The 19,635-nt window shown below is 42.0% G+C and overlaps 1 protein-coding gene across 1 annotated transcript in view; it reads left to right on the top strand.

Moving 5' to 3' along the window:
- The window catches only part of UTP20 (UTP20, small subunit processome component), a 64,404-nt gene that overhangs the window by 16,332 nt on the left and 28,437 nt on the right, over positions 1-19,635 (top strand). The window contains exons 15-29 of the mRNA XM_027680006.1: positions 1,336-1,441; positions 2,634-2,784; positions 3,185-3,247; positions 3,566-3,724; positions 4,738-4,814; positions 5,693-5,772; positions 6,431-6,674; positions 7,624-7,830; positions 9,603-9,693; positions 11,473-11,558; positions 12,062-12,187; positions 12,724-12,890; positions 13,403-13,611; positions 16,511-16,654; positions 18,947-19,026. Coding sequence (XP_027535807.1) covers positions 1,336-1,441; positions 2,634-2,784; positions 3,185-3,247; positions 3,566-3,724; positions 4,738-4,814; positions 5,693-5,772; positions 6,431-6,674; positions 7,624-7,830; positions 9,603-9,693; positions 11,473-11,558; positions 12,062-12,187; positions 12,724-12,890; positions 13,403-13,611; positions 16,511-16,654; positions 18,947-19,026 — 1,990 coding nt within the window. The remainder of the gene's footprint in view (positions 1-1,335; positions 1,442-2,633; positions 2,785-3,184; positions 3,248-3,565; positions 3,725-4,737; positions 4,815-5,692; positions 5,773-6,430; positions 6,675-7,623; positions 7,831-9,602; positions 9,694-11,472; positions 11,559-12,061; positions 12,188-12,723; positions 12,891-13,402; positions 13,612-16,510; positions 16,655-18,946; positions 19,027-19,635) is intronic.

Raw genomic sequence — 19,635 nt, forward strand, 5'->3', positions numbered from 1 at the left:
TACCTATTAAGCTGTCTTTATCTCAACCCATGAGTTTTCTGGCTTTTCCCTTCTGATTCTCTCCCTGATGCTGCTGGAGGGGGGTGAGGGAACAGCTACATGGGGTTTGGTGGTTGGCTGGGGTTAAACCATGACACCCTTCCCAATTCCTTGTGTACCCTGAACCTCCTCACTGATGGGGTTGAGTGAGAAGCAGAAAAGGCTTCTTCTGATGTGTGAGTGCTGCTCAGCAGTAACAAAACCATCAGCAGCAGTTTCTAGCACAAATACAAAACACAGCTCCATAGTAGCTACTATGAAGAAAATTTACTCTATCCCAGCCAAAACCAGCACACCATCTCTGACCCAGATGACAACTCCAGTTCTGAAATGCTGCATCTTTTCTCCAAGCTTGGGTGGTCACTGATTGTCTTCCCTCTCTGGCCATTAAAGAAAAAAAAAAAAAAGAGTTTTGACTGAGCTTGCATAGGGTGGGGCAGTTGTTACTCGGAGAAATAGGAAGTATTTGGCCTTGTGCCAAAATATAAACAGGTTTTGGAATGCCCCAGCTTCAATGGTCATTGTTCCTATGTTTGGAAGAGCTTTTCTAGAGTCTGTCATTTTCCATTTATAATACCTTTATTAATATTCCTAAATGTATCTGCCAGTCGGCTCTGTTGCTTTTTCTTCTCTAGTATTTGTCAAGCATGGCCCTTTTTGATTTAGACTTTTTTTCTATCATGTTTACAGGATTTGCATGCTGTTGTGATCATTTTATTGACAGTGCGTTTATCTTAAAAAAGGAATACTCAAAGTTTCTTTTCTTGGGTCTCATCTCTGGTGGCAGTAGTAGCAGCTCTGTACAAGCTCTGTGGGTGTGCAAGAAGCACATTGCTATTTCTTCGTTTGCCCATAAGGGAAAAAACAATAAATGCAACTTCAGTCCTATACTCATGCTTCCTGTTCTCCCATCTTACACTTACTTGCTTGGTTTCCTCACCCTCCTCCTAAACTAGGGTTCTTTATTGCATTGTGCTGTCTGAGACTCCTGCCACAGTGCTTAGTTCCAGATCTCTGCTTTCTGCGCATGTGGCTGTGATGGAAACTTGCAAACTGGGAGCTGTTCACGGCCTTCAATGCTGGCTTGCTGGAGGAGGCATTTACTTTGATAGCCAGAGGAGCATTTCTTTTATATGTTACGATAATGGTTAGAAAATACACATACTAGTTCTGGGATTGATATGTTACCTTATTTGTGTGAGTCCAGTCATTTCAGGATGGGCAAGCACCATACAAGCACAAGTCATTGACAGCTGAGTAAATATACAAGCTGTTCTTGTTCTCTTTCTGCTCCAGGAAGCCTGTTTGTGGCCTGCCAAGCTGTAAGTACTCTTCTTAGTTTGGTAGAGTCTGCTGAAGTACTCCATTTGTTACCCGTGGAGCGTGTCAAGAGCCTGGTGACGTAAGTAAACTCTGCCTGTTCTGTGGTACTTCATGATTTTCCTTAGTAGGGCAAAGGATTGACTTTGCCTTTATGTAGGAGCTTGCTAAATGCTTCTTTGTGTGCTGCCCATTCTGTTACACTGGTGCGTTGCTTCAGTATTGTGGTTATGTAAGGGAACAAATTTGTAGGCACTGTTTGTTTGGAGAACGAGGTAGATGTAGTGCCTGTTCAGTGACACCTTCTCTGCAAACTGATACTTTCTTAGACAGCTGCAGGGTAGTGTGTCAGGTAAGTTGGTTCTAGTTTTACTTTACTTTTACTAGTTACTGTGTTACATTATAATGATAAAAGAGACAGGAACAGCACTTTCTGAGCTGTGTCAAAAGCCTGAACTTCTGCAGTTTGCTGCTGATGTTGGGATTCTACCATATGTGTGCTTGCTCTGCAGTGGGATGAGGCTTTGTATAATCTATTTTATTTATTTTAACTCTATTTTACTTATAATTAGCACACAAAACTAAGTGGCTGGAGGGATTGAGGGAGACCGTTAATCTCTCTCCAGCATCTCCCATCACTCTTGGGCTGGGAGCATCTCCAAGTCTTTGGTGGCTTGAGCTTCAAAATATCCTGTTCAGTTAGGAAGTTATGGTGCCCATGTCTGAGGCATGATGGAGATGGAACAGCTTGCCCAGATCAGACACGAAGTATTGGCAGCAAGTGTCAGTCTAATGCTTTTCTGCCAACTTTGGGCTGGGAATGTGAAACCTGCTTGGAACAAGGGATGTAAGGTAGCAGAAAGAGATTTCCCTGTGAGCAGGCAGGATTCCTAGTGTCTTACCTAAGCGAGGATTATTTCTTTTCTGTTGAAGTTGATCACCGACTGAGTACCTGGGCAGTAACAAAAGCCTTTGTGTGATCTGTGGAGGTTTGTTTTCTGCAACCGTGTGTGGGGGGGGTGTCCAGCATGTAAGCCCTGGCCTGACGAGCTTGATTAACACAAAGGAGGAATCTCATGCCTCTTGAGCTGTCATGGGCTTTGTGGCTGCAAGCCAGTGTGCTGGTGAAGTCTGACTTCACTGGCCTGCTGGTGCAAGCAGTCTGAAATCGTGTGGAATTTTCCTTTAATGTTGTTATCACTACTGCCCTATTTTCCAATATCAGTGTTGTTGCAGTGCTCTCTGGATGCTAATAAAACACTCCATTGTTTTAGCACTTTCCCTTCAGACCCCTCTGTGTTGCTCTTGGCTGATCTCTATTACACGAGGTTGGCATTGTGTGGCTGCCGGGAACCCCTTTCCCAAGGGAACCTAATGGACTTGTTTGAGAAGTTGCATCCTAATATTTCCACTGGTGTTTCCAAGGTAATTTGCTTTTTTGAGCACATGCAAAGTAATTTGTATTTTAACAACGTAATTTAGGTAAACTTAATTTAATGATAAAGTCTGAAAGGAGAAACATGAGACTGTGTAAAGCTATTACTTCCATAGTGTCTGCTTAGAAGTGTGTCAATGGGGCATGAGTTAACAGAGGTTAACTCTTAGCCCTGTGAGGCTTGCCTCTTCCCCAGAGGTAAATCGGAGCAGAAGCCTAATGCATTCATTATTGATTGCCTTCTAGACTGCAGGAGTTCATCTGATTCTCAGGTCTAAGATGAACCTAGTGAAATCAGTCTCCTATGCAAAACATTAACCTCTGTGTAGGTGTATATGTGTCTGTGCATATAGCCTGCATGCTTCTGACATATGTTTCTGCTTTGAATAGGTTCGGCTGTTGACTGTTCGAATTCTAAACCATTTTGATAATCCGCCTTCTAGGCAGTTTGAGGTAGGGCTAGAACTTTTCATTTGACATTTCAAAGCCATCTGTGTTTGATATTGTGTGTGAACTGTTTTCCACTTTGCAGAAACAAAGCATGGATCTGGTAGAAGTTGTCCTCTGCTTCTGTGCTTTCACATTCCAGTTTTATCTCTTCATCCCACTGCCTTCTGGTGTGCATTTTGATGCCTAAATGGTGGAAACCAGAGCAAGTCCCTTGACTTTGTTCTTTGATCCATAATGGCTGGGAGTCTGTGTAGTTTTGTTGAAATACTTTTCAATAAGATAAAGGTACTCTAACAAAATGCATGTCACTTGTTTGTTCAGGGTGACAGCACAGGGGAATTTCAGCCAGTATTTGCCATATTGCTCCAAGCAGAACTTGTGCCAGCAACAGTGAATGATTACAGAGAGAAGCTTCTCCATTTGAGGAAACTAAGGTGTGACATAGTGCAGCCTGCAATGCTAAGTGGATCTTTGCAGGAGGTAAGGATTTATTGTCAAAAAGCAGTTGTCACATTCCTTTATTCCAAGAAAATGTTCTTATTCCATTGCAAGGGTTGCAGAGTTTTTAATGAGAGTGCATCAAAAAATCAATTAGCTCCCAGATAAGGTTTTAGAAAACTTACTTGTGTAAGTAGGGATCACAGCTCCCATTGTCCTTAGGAGTTTAGTAGAACAACAGTGGTATCTAGATAAATGGCCCACAGTCAGATTCATCTGGGTTTGATATCATGGAAAGGAAGGCAAATGATTCCAGGGAGAAGCGAGTTGTGAGCAAATTTTAAATCATGACATTGCCATACCCTCAGTGTGATTGAACTCCCACTGGCCATTGGCAACCCTCACTTACAGATCTTACTTCAGCATGAAAATCTTGTATGCCTGTGACTGTTGAATCTCTGCTGCTGAGCTAAAGGCCCTACCTTCTAGATTTTAGAATGATCACAACTTTATTAATTACATCTTCATGGATTTGGTGTGAGGGTTGGTTTATTTTAATTATTCTGGCTGTTGCTGTACCTGTATAATTTTTTTTACTTTGACTTGTAGCTCCTGTGAGGAAGGATTGTAGGTCATTCCTACTTCACGTAGTTCAGCAGGGAGCCAGAGGACATGCTTTTAGGCCTAGTGAAGTGAATACTCCTCGGGGCAAACGTTCCTCTTTATGAGGTCCCTAATGCTGCTATGGCAGCACTGAAGTTGGAGAGGGAGACAGACAGTCCAGATCATCTGTGCTGGGCTGGTTTTTCTACATTCATGTTATTTAGGTGTGGTTACTACATCTCAGTGCAGCTTACAGTAAATGGGCTCTGAATTTCCTCATGCAGCTAAGAGAGAAAGAATTATGATGTGTGTGACTTCATTACTTGTAGCACTTCTGAGAACTTTTTTGATCAAAGTTTCCTCTTTGAGAGGAAGAAAGGTTAGAAGAGTTTGGTTGGTCTTTAACTACTGTTTTTCACATCTCAACAAGATGGTATTGTTTGTCATTCTAGGTGCCTCTTCGGTATTTACTGGGAATGCTTTATATTAACTTCAGCCCTCTTTGGGATCCTGTAATTGAACTCATAACGTGAGTATATGCAGTTAGATGCTGCAGTCTGTGGTCGTCTCATAGAACATTCCTTTCGTTGTTCTGTGAACAAAAGCTGAGGTAAAAATGTCCAATTTGGAGAGATTTGGGCGTGCAAACCTTCATGTGAAATCTTCTGAAATTAATTTGATCTCTCAAATCTCAACCTGTGTAAACTCTTACTTTTTAACTTAGTTCCTGAATTTTCTTACTTTAGAGGGAACTTGCAACAAATATAGTCAAATAGCACCAGAGTTTTTAGTCAGAGGTAGCAGGATTTGATTTGTGTTTCACAAATGCTTAAAGGAGCAAGGAGTCCCTCTCAGTTTCCCCACCTCTGACTTTCTGTCCTTACTGAAAAACCTCTAAATCCTACTAAAGAGTAGCAAAGTCTTACCATGGTAACAGCTGAGCTAAATACCAAAGTTAGTCTTCTTCCAGCATGACTTTATCTTCTTCTTTGCCCCCCTCAGTTGTACAATTAAAAAGGATGGGATTTCCCCCTTCAAATTAGTGAATTGATTAAAAAAAAAAAAATTAAACCAGCTCTTCAAAAGATAAGTCCATGGTAATTCTTCCTTTGGTTCTGTATGATGTACTGTACAGAAGTCAGTAGAAAGCTTGAGAACATTTCTACTCAATTTGAGTTAATTTGAAGTCAGGAGATACAACCAGATTATTTTAATAACAGTTGACATTTGGGATCCATGAGAAAAGGCAAGGAAGTGGTACAGCTGTATTGCGCAGATGTCCTGTCTCCGAACACCCACATTAAAGCAGTGATCAAAGCTTTTGATGGTGTTAGTTGTTAACTAGCTGAGTGACGCTTGCCTTTTTTTATTTTCCTTTTAACTTCGTGCTGTCTTATGCTTTATTAGTTCTCATGCAAAGGAAATGGAGAATAAACAGTTCTGGAAGGTCTTGTATGAACATTTGGAGAGGGCTGCTACTTATGCTGGTAAGTCACCGCTCCTAAACATTATGATAGTTACCCAGATAATTGTGAATTACGCGACTGTTTTTTATGTGCCCCAAATTTATGGGGGAATTCAGAACCAGGGCTCTTCAGTACTAGTGTCATGTCCCAAGGGCAGGAGTGGAGAGGCTTGGGACGAAACTGTATCTCCTGTCCTAAACACCAAGAAGTATACAGAAAAGGCATCTGCATTACAAAGGGGAGTTGCAGGTTGTGGTTAGCCATGCAGCAGTTTTGTCTGTGCTTAAGGCTGGCTCTGCTCAGACTAGTCAGAAACAATGACAAAACCTGTGTAACACGGCTGACCATCTTTCTGCTCCATGGATTCAGTGGAATTTCTGCAAACTGTCCTTCCTGTGTGTGCTCTTGAGATTTACCTATGGTTGTATGCCACGAGCATGCAGCCATTTGTGAACTTCTCTGTTATTCGAGAGAAGTCAGCCTAATTGAGATGTGCCAGGGTTGTAAGGCATCCTAGAATTCTTTCTAAGCAGTGTATGCCTTTCAGGTTAGTGTTTAATGCAGTTGTGTCTAAACAGGTGCATGTCACCAAATACATTACTTTTGTAATGAGGGATGGATCCCTTGCTACTGGTGATTATAAAGTAGCTTGAAATTATTTTCTTCATCTCTTCGGTAGAAATGGAGCTGCAAAATGAACTAGATGAAGAGGAGGAGAGCATTGCTGAAACAGAAAGCGAGAAGATGCCAGAAGGAGGGGTGGGGACTGTCTTTCTGGAGCAGCTGAGGAGTAGAACAGATTGCAGTGAACGGCTGGACCACACAAACTACCGTTTTCTACTGTGGAAAGCACTGGATAAATTTCCAGACAGAGTGGAGCCTCGATCAAGGGAACTTTCCCCACTTCTTTTGAGATTTATTCGGTAAGTAAGATTTATTTTTCTGTTAAGAGAACACATTGCTTTCAGTGTGTTGCTGAGCTTTAAGACTGGCTATCCCATTACAGACTTTATTTCTTGAATGCATGGCTGATGAGGTGTCTATTTCCAGTTAAAATAACCTTTTGATTGAAATGTGAATTCTATTAGAAACGTCACACACAAAGCTGGCTGAAATGAAACCTGCAGTACATTTCTGCTGCTCAGTCTCTCATTTATTGATTTGCCACTGTCACAGCCTCATTACTCAGGGAGTGATTTCAGTGGAAATAAAGTTCCTTTTTTTTTAATGAAAATACATTTTAATTTAGAATCACAGAATACAGAAGTATTTTCCCCCAAGATGGGGAAAATACTGATTCCGTTAGAGGCTGATTCGATTTTTTGCCAATGGAGGGAGTGCAGTGGTGGGCTTGCATGTGTGCCCATATCAGACAGTATGATGCACATGGGGTAGATGTGATCTCATGACAGGGGAAGGTTTCTGATATTCCTTTTTATATTAGAAAGCCTGTTTTGCTAGCCTTCCTGGAAAAAATCTAGCCATACTGTAGTAGGTTAGTTTCCTTATTTTCACACTGCTATACTCACTGTTCACCTGCCCACTCCAGCAAACACAATCCTCATGTCCTCCATGTGACCTCTTTACAGACCTCTAGCAGTTCAGTGATTGATGTCTCTCTTCTCGTCTCCACCAGATACTTCCAGTCTCCTCTAGTGTATTTGGTCACTATGTTGTATCTCTGCAAAGTGTAGGCAAAGAAGCATATCATTGCTGAAATATGCTTCTTTGGGAATTTTAGCCATATAATGTCTCAAGACACAGTGGCATTAATAATAAGAATGGTGTATTGTGGAGTTTTCAGTTATTCTTGCCTTGAAATCTTGAAAAATGCTGTGCTTCTTAATTCCTTCCTTCTTTTTCTAAACACAGAAATGAGTACTACCCAGCAGATTCCTTAGTGGCTCCATCTCAGGATCTCAGAAAGAAAACTAGTGGTACCATAGCAGCAAAAGAAATACCCAGAGAAGAGGTGAATGATGTTGCTATGGAGGAGGAGGAGGAGGAAGAAGAAAAGGAAGAAGGGGAACCGATTAGTGTAGGACTACCGAAAAAGAAAACAAGAAGAGCTGCTGCTAAGTAAGTATTTTTAGTTTTCCCTTGCTAATGCTTTCATGGAAAGGCAGATTCAGCAGTTCACGTTGAGATACAAACTGTGGTTTTGTATATATTATTTTTTCTTCTTTTGCTTGCACCTGGTCATTTTTCAGTAGGTTATAAGCGCTTTAGAGTCAGAAATTCTGCCTGCATAGTTCTAAAAATCCAAATACGCTGCCCAGGCTTTATCATTATCTCATTATGTGCTGACAGTCTGTAGTGTGTTTTACTTTTAAGCAAAAATTATGTAGTATTGTGAAGCCATGCTGAAGTTTTTGGAGATTCTTGTGCCTGCATTTTCCTGGCTTCTCCGTGTGTATCTGAGAGTCTTTTAAAATTGTGGGCATTGCCAAACACTTTGAAAAGCAAGACTCTTTGTATAGGTATTTTAATATTAGGATTCTGCTGTTTCCTGCCCATTATAAAGCTTGGTCCCAGTTTTCTTCTTAGGGACCAAGATTTTTATTTGTTAGACTGAAGCTACGTGTTACCATAATGTCATTGTTTGCAGTGCTGGAGAAAGTGGGTCTTTGTATGAGTGATGACCTCTGTCAAATGTCCCTTACAAATACATCACAGAGATTTATATTTTGACATTTCTTCTGCAAAGGATGGTCCTTATAATGACAGAGAACTTAAAAAATGTTACCTTACATGTTGGAAGAAGACGAGTATTTGATATGTGACCTGAATTGTCATTTAATCTCAATGGGTGTTTCATTTTGTTCCCAAATTCTGGCTTGTATATGCCAATTAGCAGCAATTAAAATACAGTGACAGTCCAAGATTTTTTATTTTTTTCCCAACCTCCACCTCAAAATGTTCGTGTGGTTAATTGGAAACATTAGCTCCTGGTAGCAGTAGCAAAGGCATAAAAGATTTGACGGGGGCATGTTAAGGAGTTCTGGAGTTCCCTTCACCCTGAGCAGCTCATGCAGTCTGGCCTGTGCCGCAGTAGGAGTGCCTGTGCGTGTGCCCTGTGGCCCGTGAGGTCTGGCTGAGGCAGCAGGAGGACACACACCTGCCCCGAGCTGGGTGTGGGGTTGCTGAAAGGCGTCATACTCTTCCCTTAACCGTGCCCAGCCATGGAGGAGGTTAGCTCACTCAGCTAAGTATCTGGAGAGTTCAGTGTAAACTACCAGGGGGAGCAGCTGAATGAGCACAGCTTCTGCCAGTCCCACAGCACATATGGTAGAGGAGATCTCACACCTTCCTTATCTTGGTCATCTCTGTCCCTTCCCATGAAGTGGAGGTGAGGCTGATGTGAGGTGACACAGCTACTTCCAGAGGAATTGACTCTCACCTGTCCTTGCAGCCCAGAGTTCAGTCCAGCACAGCTGACTGAATGCAGCCCTTCAGGCTGGTAGTAGCAACATGGGCACCAGTTAAGGACAAGTGAATAAACCAAGAGGTAAATTCACCAGTTTGGTGTTCAAGGCTGGGCTGGCAGAGAGAAGTAAGCTGCATCCTGACTGTACTTCTTTCTCATCAAAAACTGAGCCCATCCAGTGCTACTGAGGAAATGGCCTTCTCTGTGCAGTGAAGTGACAGCTGAAAGGAGCTGCTTAGGAGAGGGAACAGGGCATCTCTTGGTGTGTCTGAAATAGTGCTATAGACTTGGGATCCTCTTGTGTTGTTTTTTGTTTTCTTTCTTTTTAATGAATTTTAATTAAAGTTCCCCATTTGTTTGTGATCATGCAAGTTTGTCTCTTCTGGAAATTTAAAAAAAATAATTGTTTTGTTTTGTTTTACAGGCAACTAATAGCCCACTTACAAGTTTTTTCTAAATTCTCAAATCCTCGCGCATTGTATCTGGAGCAGAAGTTGAATGCATTATATACCCAGGTATCTGCTGGCTTTTAGAATTGCTGCTAATAAATGAACTCTTTCTTATGTGAATGCAGTGTCTGATACTGCAGAAACCTCTCATTTTCTGAACTCAGCCATGATAGCTGAGAAAGGAGCTGTCCTCAAGAGGGCTTTCTAGCAGGCTTCACTTGAAATGAGCCCCTTTAGCAAAGACCTGCTTAAGATACCTGGCTTAATTTGCCAGGAGTGGTGCATGCAAACAGATCTGGCAGCAGACAAGTAGAAGTCTTTGTCAAAGTGGAGGAGTGGCTACAAAGGGAATCTGTTCCACTTCCACTTCCTGCAGGGTCTGGAAGAGTATTTTGAGTGCAAAGCTTGGGGAGACCAAGGAAGACCCAAGGAGATTTGTCCTTGTCCTATAGTGTTTTGTCTACAAATAGTATGATCATTATGAACGATAGATCGTTTTGCATCAAAAAAGAAAACAGAATTTCTTCTTGAAGCATATTCCATTTGTTAAGATTCCTTTTTGAGGGACTTTCCTGAAAGAACTGTCAAAAATATTACTTTAAAGAGGGATTCTAAGTCTTTTTCCTATGATCCTTCAAAGGGTTTTGTTTTTTCATTTTTTGATTTTACAGGGTTTTGTTGGTTCAGAGATTGTGGATTTGTTCAGATCTTTGGGGTTTGCTCTGATTGTTCCCAATTTGTGTTTTCTGAGGCTGTGGTCAGTGGGCTGTAGAATTGTATTGAATTGGCACCCTCAGTGGAAGTTGAAAGTTTCATTCATTAGTCCCTAAATCTGACAATCTCTATTAATAAACCTCCACTCTGTTTCAGTCTACCTCAGAGTACTGATTAGAAAAAGAGTTGGTCCATGTGCTTGCTTGCCTGTATTCTTAGGAAAATATTGGAGAGTTGCGTACAGGTCAAAACAGTGCGGGAAGAACAGCCTGACATAAAAAGAAAGATTATTTCATCACTTACCATTTGCATTTATGTGCCTTAGTATAGGTATTCTCATGGCTGGTGTGTCCATCTGGCATAGGGACCTCATGGCAAAGCGATCTTTGATGACTCTAGCCTGTGCTGTTTGGTGGGAGACTGAAGAACTGATAAAGATCCTGCCTGGGGAAATGATCTGTTTTCTTAAATTCCTTTCCCCATCCTAATGAATCATAGAATCATAACATATACTGAGTTGGAAGAGGCCCATCAGGATCATGGAGTCCAGCTCCTGGCCCTGCACATGACACCCAAGAATGACACCATGTACCTGAAAGCGTTGTCCAAACGCTTCTTGAACTCAGACAGATAGAGTGCCGTGACCACTACTTCGTGCTGTTTAGCACCTAGGTTATGAAAAGTCATCTTCAACAGAGGGCAAATCTCAGTGAGCTTTGTGTATCAAGTCTTATGAGTATTTTGTGTTTGTCACAGGAAAGAAATACAGGTGTCTTGGAGTGGTTTGGGTAGTCTGCTTTTTAATCCAGTCTTCCCAGATACATAGCTAGTAACTGTTTTGGAGGTAAATGCAAACTGATAGTAGTCCAAAAGACAATTATGAAAAAACAAATATAACTATTGTATGTATATGGGAGGGAAAAGTATATATGAACTATCAGCAGCCATGCTCACTTTTTATGAGTGACAGTTGTGCATTTACATCTTGGCCTTATACTGGCAACACACACATTCTCTTTGCTTTTAGTTCAAAACCTGCTTGAGTTGGGAGCTTTTGGGTTGTTTCCCTATTTTCAGTAAGCACTTTTGCCTTCTAGATGGAACTCATTTTCTTTCTGTTGCTATTTGCAGTTACTGTCCCATCAAGACCAGAATGTACAAAGAATAGCTCTTGACTGTATAATGACATACAAGCATCCTCATCTACTGCCATACAGGTAAAAGCTGCTGACATATCAGAAGCCTGCTTGGGGTCAGTTGCCTCAGAGAGAGTCTTTCCTGTACTTTTTGAAGACATATTATAAAATTTTAATTTTAGCCAGCTGTATGTTTCATATCTAAGATGGAAAATAAGGTCTTGAGGTTGATCAGTGTTTCTTTTTTGTTTGAGGAAAATGATAACACTTCCACTCTGTCCCAGAATAGTGTCAGAAGTGCTTAGTAGTTCCATCATTTTCATAGAGGTCTTGTACTGATGATTTATAACCACCCAGAGAAAGTGATAGCATAAAACTGTAGTTTATGATTGAATAAGCTCTACATAATTAGCTTGAACTTGCTGGCTTTTTAAATATGTTTTTATAAAAAGGTGAAAAAATAGTACTTTAATATTTTGTGTATGGCATAGATTAGGTAGGTAAGTACTTAGATATAGATGCATGTGTGTGTCTATCTGTCTATTTTTATAACCCTGCCCTCAGATGATGTTTATTACTCCCAGGGAGAATTTGCAAAGGCTACTGGAGGACAAGAGTTTTAAAGAAGAGATAGTCCATTTCAGTATTTCTGAGGAGACCTCAGTAGTAAAAGCAGAGCATCGACCAGATCTCATCCCTGTTCTTATGAGGTGTGTCCTGAAGTGTGAGTTTAAAAACTTTGTGTCAGAATACCATGAGCGGAGATGTAATGCTGCTGCTTCTCATTTTAAACAGTTGAGATAAATCTATGGTTAAAGGTATAGTTTGACAGCTTAGTTTGTGATCTTCTGTATGGCTTTCGTATTAACAGATTTATGTAATGTATTTTGTAAACGGTGTTTTCTTTAAAAGCAACATTTTGGTGCGTACTGTTTCTGTTAAGGATTATAGAGAACTGTGAGAACATTTTAGTACACTGAGTATTGCCAGCTGTTGGCATTGATGTGAGTTGTCATGCAGGTAACGAGCTTTATACCCCGAAGTCTCCAGCAAAGCTTCCATTACAGTAGCAGAAGCTGATCTTTCACTGGGATATTTTTGGTCAGTGGGGACCCTGGAAGGGAGAACTTCCACTCAGCTTCTCAGTAAAGAATATTTTTAAATGGAGTTTCTCCTGCAGAATAAGAGGCTGGAAAAGAGATGGCTTGCTGAAAGCTGATGCAACCTCTTTTTTTGGTTCTTGAAGAATTCTCTATGGCAGAATGAGAAACAAAACAGGGAGCAAAACACAGGGGAAGTCTTCAGCAGGCACTCGCATGTCGATTGTTCTGCGATTTCTTGCGGGCTCACTGCCAGAAGAGATTCGGATGTTCCTGGATCTACTCTTTGAAGCTGTGAAGCAATTCAGTAATGGTAGGTACGACCATGTAGAACCAGGGCATATGGTACTTCCTGACCTGTAGAGATGTGGGAGGATGAATATGCTTAGTACTGTTACATGCTTGTCTCTTAAGCACGCCATGAAAGGATGAAAGGAAATCCTTGGTAAGGACTAGGATTGCCCTAAGTTTTTCCTTACAGAGCACAATTGCTCTGTTTTATGTGTCCAAGGTCAAAAAACCTTGATGATTTGCCACAGCTGTGCCAGTAAGCTGTAGCAGGCCAGGAATGAGGAGTGGCTGCCATCATAGGCTACCCTGCATATGATGGCAGTAAACAGAGGTTGTAAAGTACTTTGATACTGTAGCAGTGGGAGATGTCTGTGTGTCATAGAGATGGAGTCCTTGTCCTTATTTAAAAAGTTGAATTTGTGTATCTGTAATTTAGGGCCAAATTACACTATTTTTCATTGAAAAATTATTCTTGGTAGTGGGTGTTTTCTTGGTGCCTCTCTAGATAATTTGCTGTCCCTTTGCCTATCACAGGGCCTTGCCAGACTGCAGTCCTGCAAAGTATGTCAGAGCTGGATTTAGCTAAAGTCCTACCTCTTGGGCGTCAGCACAGCCTCTTCAATGGTCTGGAAGTTGTGTTGAAAAACATGGGACATTTGATCCAGCAATACCTGCCTGAAATTCTACAGATTTTGCTCTGCATGACTGCTGTGGTATCCTGCATCCTCCAGCAAAGAGAAAAGGTACAATATATGCAAACAATATGCTGTCAAACATGTAAATTAAATTCCTTTCCCTCCTCCTTCCCTTAGCTTACACATATCAACACACCTTCTCTGGTTCAGGTAAAGATAAGTTAAACGCCATTGTGGAGTGAAGCTTAGCAATTAGATGTCTGTCAAAATAGAGGCCAGTGATACTTGTCTGAAAGTGCTGCAGGGCTGAGGCAGTGGAGGCAGAGTTAATGCATTTAGAAAGCTGACTTGGCCTGCATTTTTGTTTGAGGCACCAAAGAGGGAGTTGGAGGTGATCTCTGTGCATTGCTTCTGCCTGTTTTGTGGTGAGATGGGCATGAATGAATGCTAAATGATCTATTGTAAAGATGTAACAAGATCTTATGGCTGGAAGTTGAAATTTGCCTTAAAGATGGAGTTTCTTGGCTGCCATGATAAAACATGAGCAAGGGAAGGAGAGGTTTTAAAGTTCCTTGGCTGGGGACTTCAGAGCAAAACTTGCACATGAGGTGTTTTGTTGCAGTGCTAGACCTCAGGGGAGCTCAGCATTGTGGATGATCACAGCAATTATCTACAGTGATTGCAGGGACACAGAAGGAACAAGGCTACCAGCCACGCTTGCAGCACATGAGAAGCAGCTCTGTATCAGGAACAGTCTACTAATGCAGTGTCACAATTTGGGTTTTAGCCAGGTATCTACAGAGCACTGCAAATGTTTTTATCTCTGGCTGGGCAACGGCTGTACATGCAGAAAGGGTCAGGTGAGGAAAACGTTCTGTTAAAGATTGGCTGCACCTAAAGGCGGGCCATGTTGGCTTATTGCTCTCTGTACCCAGGAGAGCAGCACAGAGATCCCTGAGCTCTACTCCAGCTATCTTCTCCAAGCTGTTGCCAGTTTAGAAGCTATAACACTGAGCCAGGCTTTTCTATCTTTCTGGTGCAGAGCCTGTCTGTATATGAGGTTCACAAGCTGCAGTCATCATCATCGCTGCAGTGGTGAAAGGCATTAGGAGATGATGTACTGAGCAAGTGGGTTAGGTAATGAATGTTCTGTCACCATGCACATGTGTTCTTCCCAAGACCCAACTGCAAGCATTCGAGGTTAGAACTTGCCTTGAAAAAAAACCATCAAACGAAGCAAGCCCTTGCAATAGCCGCTATCCAAGGTCTCATAGTTGCCTGCTGGCTGCACAGAACCTTGTGACTGTCTTAATTTACGAAGAAGATGAGAAAATTTGAGGACAGCAGCATCCCACAATCTGACTTTAGGCAATGGATTGCATATGCCTATGTGTTTTCAACTAGGACAGGAGTTTTAAAAGCCACCTCATTCGTTGCTGGGATAGTCGCATTTTGCCCGTGTTGATACAGTAATCCTGTCATTGTTGTTTAATGTCAGGAGTGACAGTCCCTCATTTCTCTGAACTTAATTTAGCACTTCATTAGTCCATGAGATGTTAAAAGCTCAGGGAAGAGTGTGAGAAATCTGTTTATCTTGACTAATGATTAGAAGACATCCTTGGAGTTTGAGAGTAATTTATTGCAGGCTGACACTGCCTGGAGAGTTAAACATCAACTTTGACCACTTTAGGACAAGTTATTAATTTACTGTTTCCTACTGATTATGTTCAGTATTGAGTTTCTTCTTCCTCACAAAGACTTGATTTCAGAGAACTGCTCTTATGATGAGTGAACAGTGGGAGACCCAAAATTAATTCACTTGGGGGTCATTGTTAGCAATAGTAGTCTGGTTTGGGCTTTCAAACAGCTCATTTGCTGCCTGGAAGCTAATTGAACTCCATTAGTACATATTCAGCACAGCTTGGGAGGTCCTGGGCAAGAGCATGATTGGTTGCTTTTCCACCATCTTTGTCTTTTTTACCTGTGATTTTGGGTGCAAAGGGAATATAGAAGTGGATATCATGGTAGAAGGTAGTGTCTTCAGAAATCAATAAGTACGTCAAATAAAAACAATAGTGATGTCTTTCAGTGAGGTTTTGACACCAAAGCTGCTTTGCAAAGTAAGTAATATAAGCATTTGTTCTGTGTGTTGGTTCATGATAAGTAATGGAGACCCAAGACAGCTCCAGTCTTGGACAGTGGCCTTTATTTGCTCTGAGGTGGCTTTGTTGTTTCCAAGACTGGAGTTCAGTACCTCTGCACTGTGGAGCTACCCTATCTGTTTGTGCTGTGAGCTGCATTGCACAGTATGGAAATAATTTAGGTTACTCAAGTCGAGATTCTTCTCAGGGAGAAGAGTCAGAATGCATCAGTGCATGAATAACTTCATGATTAGCTGTGTGGCTGATTTCCTTACTGAAATGTTTTCTCCAAGAAATGCTATGGAACGTGACCGCTAAATGGGTACAGGAAGCATCCTCCTGTATACAAATGCTATACCCCCACCTCATGCCACTGGAAGACATGATTCACATTCTTGCCTTCTCTGTTCCTTCCCCCTTCTGTGCTTCTGTTGATTTCTTTTCTTCCCAGTAGATCTCAGAGTGCAAAGTACAACTTCACTCTGGAGGGTTGATTTGGGTCCTTTCCAGTGTAAAACGGAATTATTTCACTATCAGGGCTGGAAATGTAATTGTGGTGTAGCTTTCTGCATTTTGTCCAAAAGGAAGAGATGCTGCTGTTTTAAACCTCTCAGCATGGATTTTTTATGAGCTGAAGGAGTCCTATGTGACCGACTCAATGCAGGAACAGGCACCCCTTAAAAAAAATTAGGTCAGCTGTGAGATGTAGATTGCTATTGTGAACAAATTACAAGAGAAAACAGAGATTTCTGCAAAGGATGTATCTGTGGTCAATTAATTGCTGTATTTAATTTCAGAGCAAGTAGTTAGCAGTTGTTCTGAAAAGGTCTTAACTGGGTTGAGGTTTTTTTGTTTTATTTTTACAGGTCCAACCTAGATTGATTAATCCACTGAAGAATTTGAGACGTCTTGGTCTCAAGCTTGTGGCAGAGTTTTTTTCTGATTATGAGACCTACAGCTTTAGTGTGGAAGAGATTGATGCAATTTTCTATGCAGTGGTGTGGCCTCAGGTCAGTATTTCTTGGTTTTCCAAATAACTTGTGTGAAACATGTACCATGCAGGGAACTCCAGCTGCACTGGAGTCCATCGTGTCAGCTATGTCCGTTACCAGATTGGATGTGGCCTCAGACAGATTCTGGCATTCCAGTGTCTCTGTACAAGGCCAGTTCCTTGGCTCATGTGTGATTAGTCCTGGAATAATCAAGTCACAGGTTAAAGTACTGAATAAAATGGGTACCATTTCTTTGTTCTTTAACCACAGAAGCAGACTTCTTCCCTGGATGCTTCAGGGGAGCTAAATAATACTGGTCACTCCTAGGTGCACTTGGCTACTTTCTTGTGTGACAGTTGTTGGGCCTGTGGTAGGGGACTGCAGAAACAAATCCTATTGCAGGAAAGGAGGGACCCAGCAGGGTCTGTCAGTGGGCTGTGTGCTCTTGTGCCCGCCTGCTGGGAGTTCCATGTGAGCACAGTGACAAAGCACAGGGTTGTGGCTTTTATCAGAGAAATTCAGATCACCTCTGAGCCAGAAAAATGCACTGTTGTGAGATGGAGAGAGAACACACAGTATTTAAATGAAATTGTGCTGTCTGTGTCAGTACACTGGGCTCTGGGGTTGTCAGGGAATGTCTGTACCAGCTGCTGGGTTGTCTGCTCTAAAAGTAGTTACCTGCATGCAAAGGGTAACTGAGTAAGAGGGTCTGACTCCAACAGTGCTTTTCCACAGAGGCTTTTGAGGTATCCAAATGTCCACCTTCCTTGCAGCAGAAAAGCCTGTCAAAGAGCAATGGGAGTAACTGCTGTGGTCTGTGAAACCCCAGAGCTGCTTCTCTAGACATCATGTTTGTTTACTCCTACCCTGTTTCTCTGCTCCACCAGTAACAATATGTGATGTGTTGTATGTGTATGTGACAAACAGTAGATAAATTAGTACCAGGGAGTGCATGTAGCTCTGGGCTGGTTTCATTGGGCTGAGCAACAGGGAGTTGTATGGTCCTGGTTTGTCCCTGAAGTCTTCTCACAGCCAGGGTGCCATGTGGGCAAAGCAGTGAACATTTACTGCAGTCCCAGAGCAGTTCAGGCATGTGGTTCAGGCTTTGAGTCAGCAAAGCACTTAATGCTTTCAGGGAGTGTTTGCAAGTGCTGAGTAACTCTGAACAAGATGTAACATTGTTATTAAGTAGTTAGAATGCCTGTTGTCCTTACAGATGTTGGGAAGACAGCTAGTTTTGGAGCTTGGATGGTAGTACGATCCAGAAGCTCCCTCTGGAGTCCCTACTGGTGAACTCCATGAAGATTTGGTTTTGGCAGAAGAATTGTTTTGACTTGTGCGTTTTGCTGCAGAGGCTCAATATCATTAGCCTGCACAGCAGCATTCCTGCAGGATTGGATTAATGGTTTACTCTTCATTGTACGTCATTCAGGAAAGCTCCATTTTATCCAGAGGAATAATATTACCAGCCTTTAGGACAGGAAGCTTTCTAAGATCTTGGCTATGATGGTCAGGCTACCTTCTTTCCTACTGTGCTCAGATCTTGAGCAAACTGAGCTAGTCGAAACCCTAGATGCGCCTTCCTGGCTACCACCCCCAAATGCAGTGGAGCCTTCTCTGCCTAGGTGTTGACTGACAGTGCCCTGCTGACAGTCCAGCAGTGGTCAGAGTGGAAACCCAGCTGTATGACTTGGGTAGAGCCTGCTGGGTTGTGGAGTAGCAGAGAGGAAAGAGCCAGACCTGTGCTGGGTCTCTTTAGCCTGTGTCCAGTCATGTGAAGGAGCAGCAGTTCCTGTGTATGTCTTAGGCTGGGCACCTCTTAGGTGGGGTTGTTTTGGGCACAGAACCGTCTTAGGAGATCCCATTTGTGGGGTGCAGTACAGTGTTCAAGCCTCTCCCTGAGCAGAGAGGGTGCTTTTATAGCAGCGAGGCTATGTAGGTACAGACCAGATGCTGGAACGGAATGTGCTGTGACCAGGGCATAGGAAATGTGAGTGGAGTGAGTTTTGGATGTTGTGCTTGAGATCTCATAGGTATGTCAGGGAGAGGTTGCCAGGTCTCTGTGGCAAATGTGAGGCTTCGTGGGGAGCTAGTTTCGAGGGGAGGGCAAAAATGGCAGCTGGAATAGTGCATAAATAGGAGTGAGATAGTCTGAATGATTTGACAAATATTGAGGAAGTTGGGAAAACGAGAATGAAATTACTTCATAAAAAAGGTAAACTGTAGAATGTGATGTCTTTGTTAGAGATGAGGTTTTTAAGTGGCTTTACCTACTTGCGTAGCATTGGTATCTGATTTTTTCTCCTTCAGGTCTGCAGATTGGCTTCAGAGAGTCAGTATTCTCCAACTTTTCTGCTCAAACTCATTCACACCTGGAGTAAGAATCCCAGGTAAGTGTTCTTCTGGCAAACAAGCCTAAGTACTTCTGAATACACAAAATTCAAGGAAAAGAGAGCACAATAACAAGTTATGAATAATTGTGTCAAAAAACATATTTTCTTTTTCCATTAGACTGTTATTCTTTTGATAGCCATCAAGGCAGTTGGGAAGCCTTCCAGTTTATGCAAGCGCTCACTTTTTGGTAGGCTGCTTTTCCCATATATTAACAACTAAGCACATATATAGCCCAAACCCAACTCACAGGTGAGGAGGAGGAGGCCTGACTTCTTAGGGTATGTCTGTCTTGACCAATGACTTCTTAGTCTTGTGCGGTGGGAAGTCAGTTTTACAATATATAATTTCATTTATGTGTTTGTGAGTCTATTTCTTTCTGTTTTATGTAGGAGTATGGCAAGTTCAGCATAGAATCTGTGACTGAAAGTCTGTTACTAAAAGTTGTAAGAGAGCTTTTTTCGATGCGGACACTGTGAAATATTCCAGCTCCGCTGTCTTGAGTGATTTTTGCCTCTTCCATAGACTGCTTTTCCTTTGCCAAAGTATCTGGTGTTAATTTTAAGACACATCGTTTGTAGGCATGAAGACCTTATATACAAACTTCT

The sequence above is a fragment of the Neopelma chrysocephalum genome, unplaced genomic scaffold (genome assembly GCF_003984885.1).
Source record: "Neopelma chrysocephalum unplaced genomic scaffold, ASM398488v2 Primary Assembly neopelma1_59, whole genome shotgun sequence".
Classification (NCBI taxonomy): domain Eukaryota; kingdom Metazoa; phylum Chordata; class Aves; order Passeriformes; family Pipridae; genus Neopelma; species Neopelma chrysocephalum.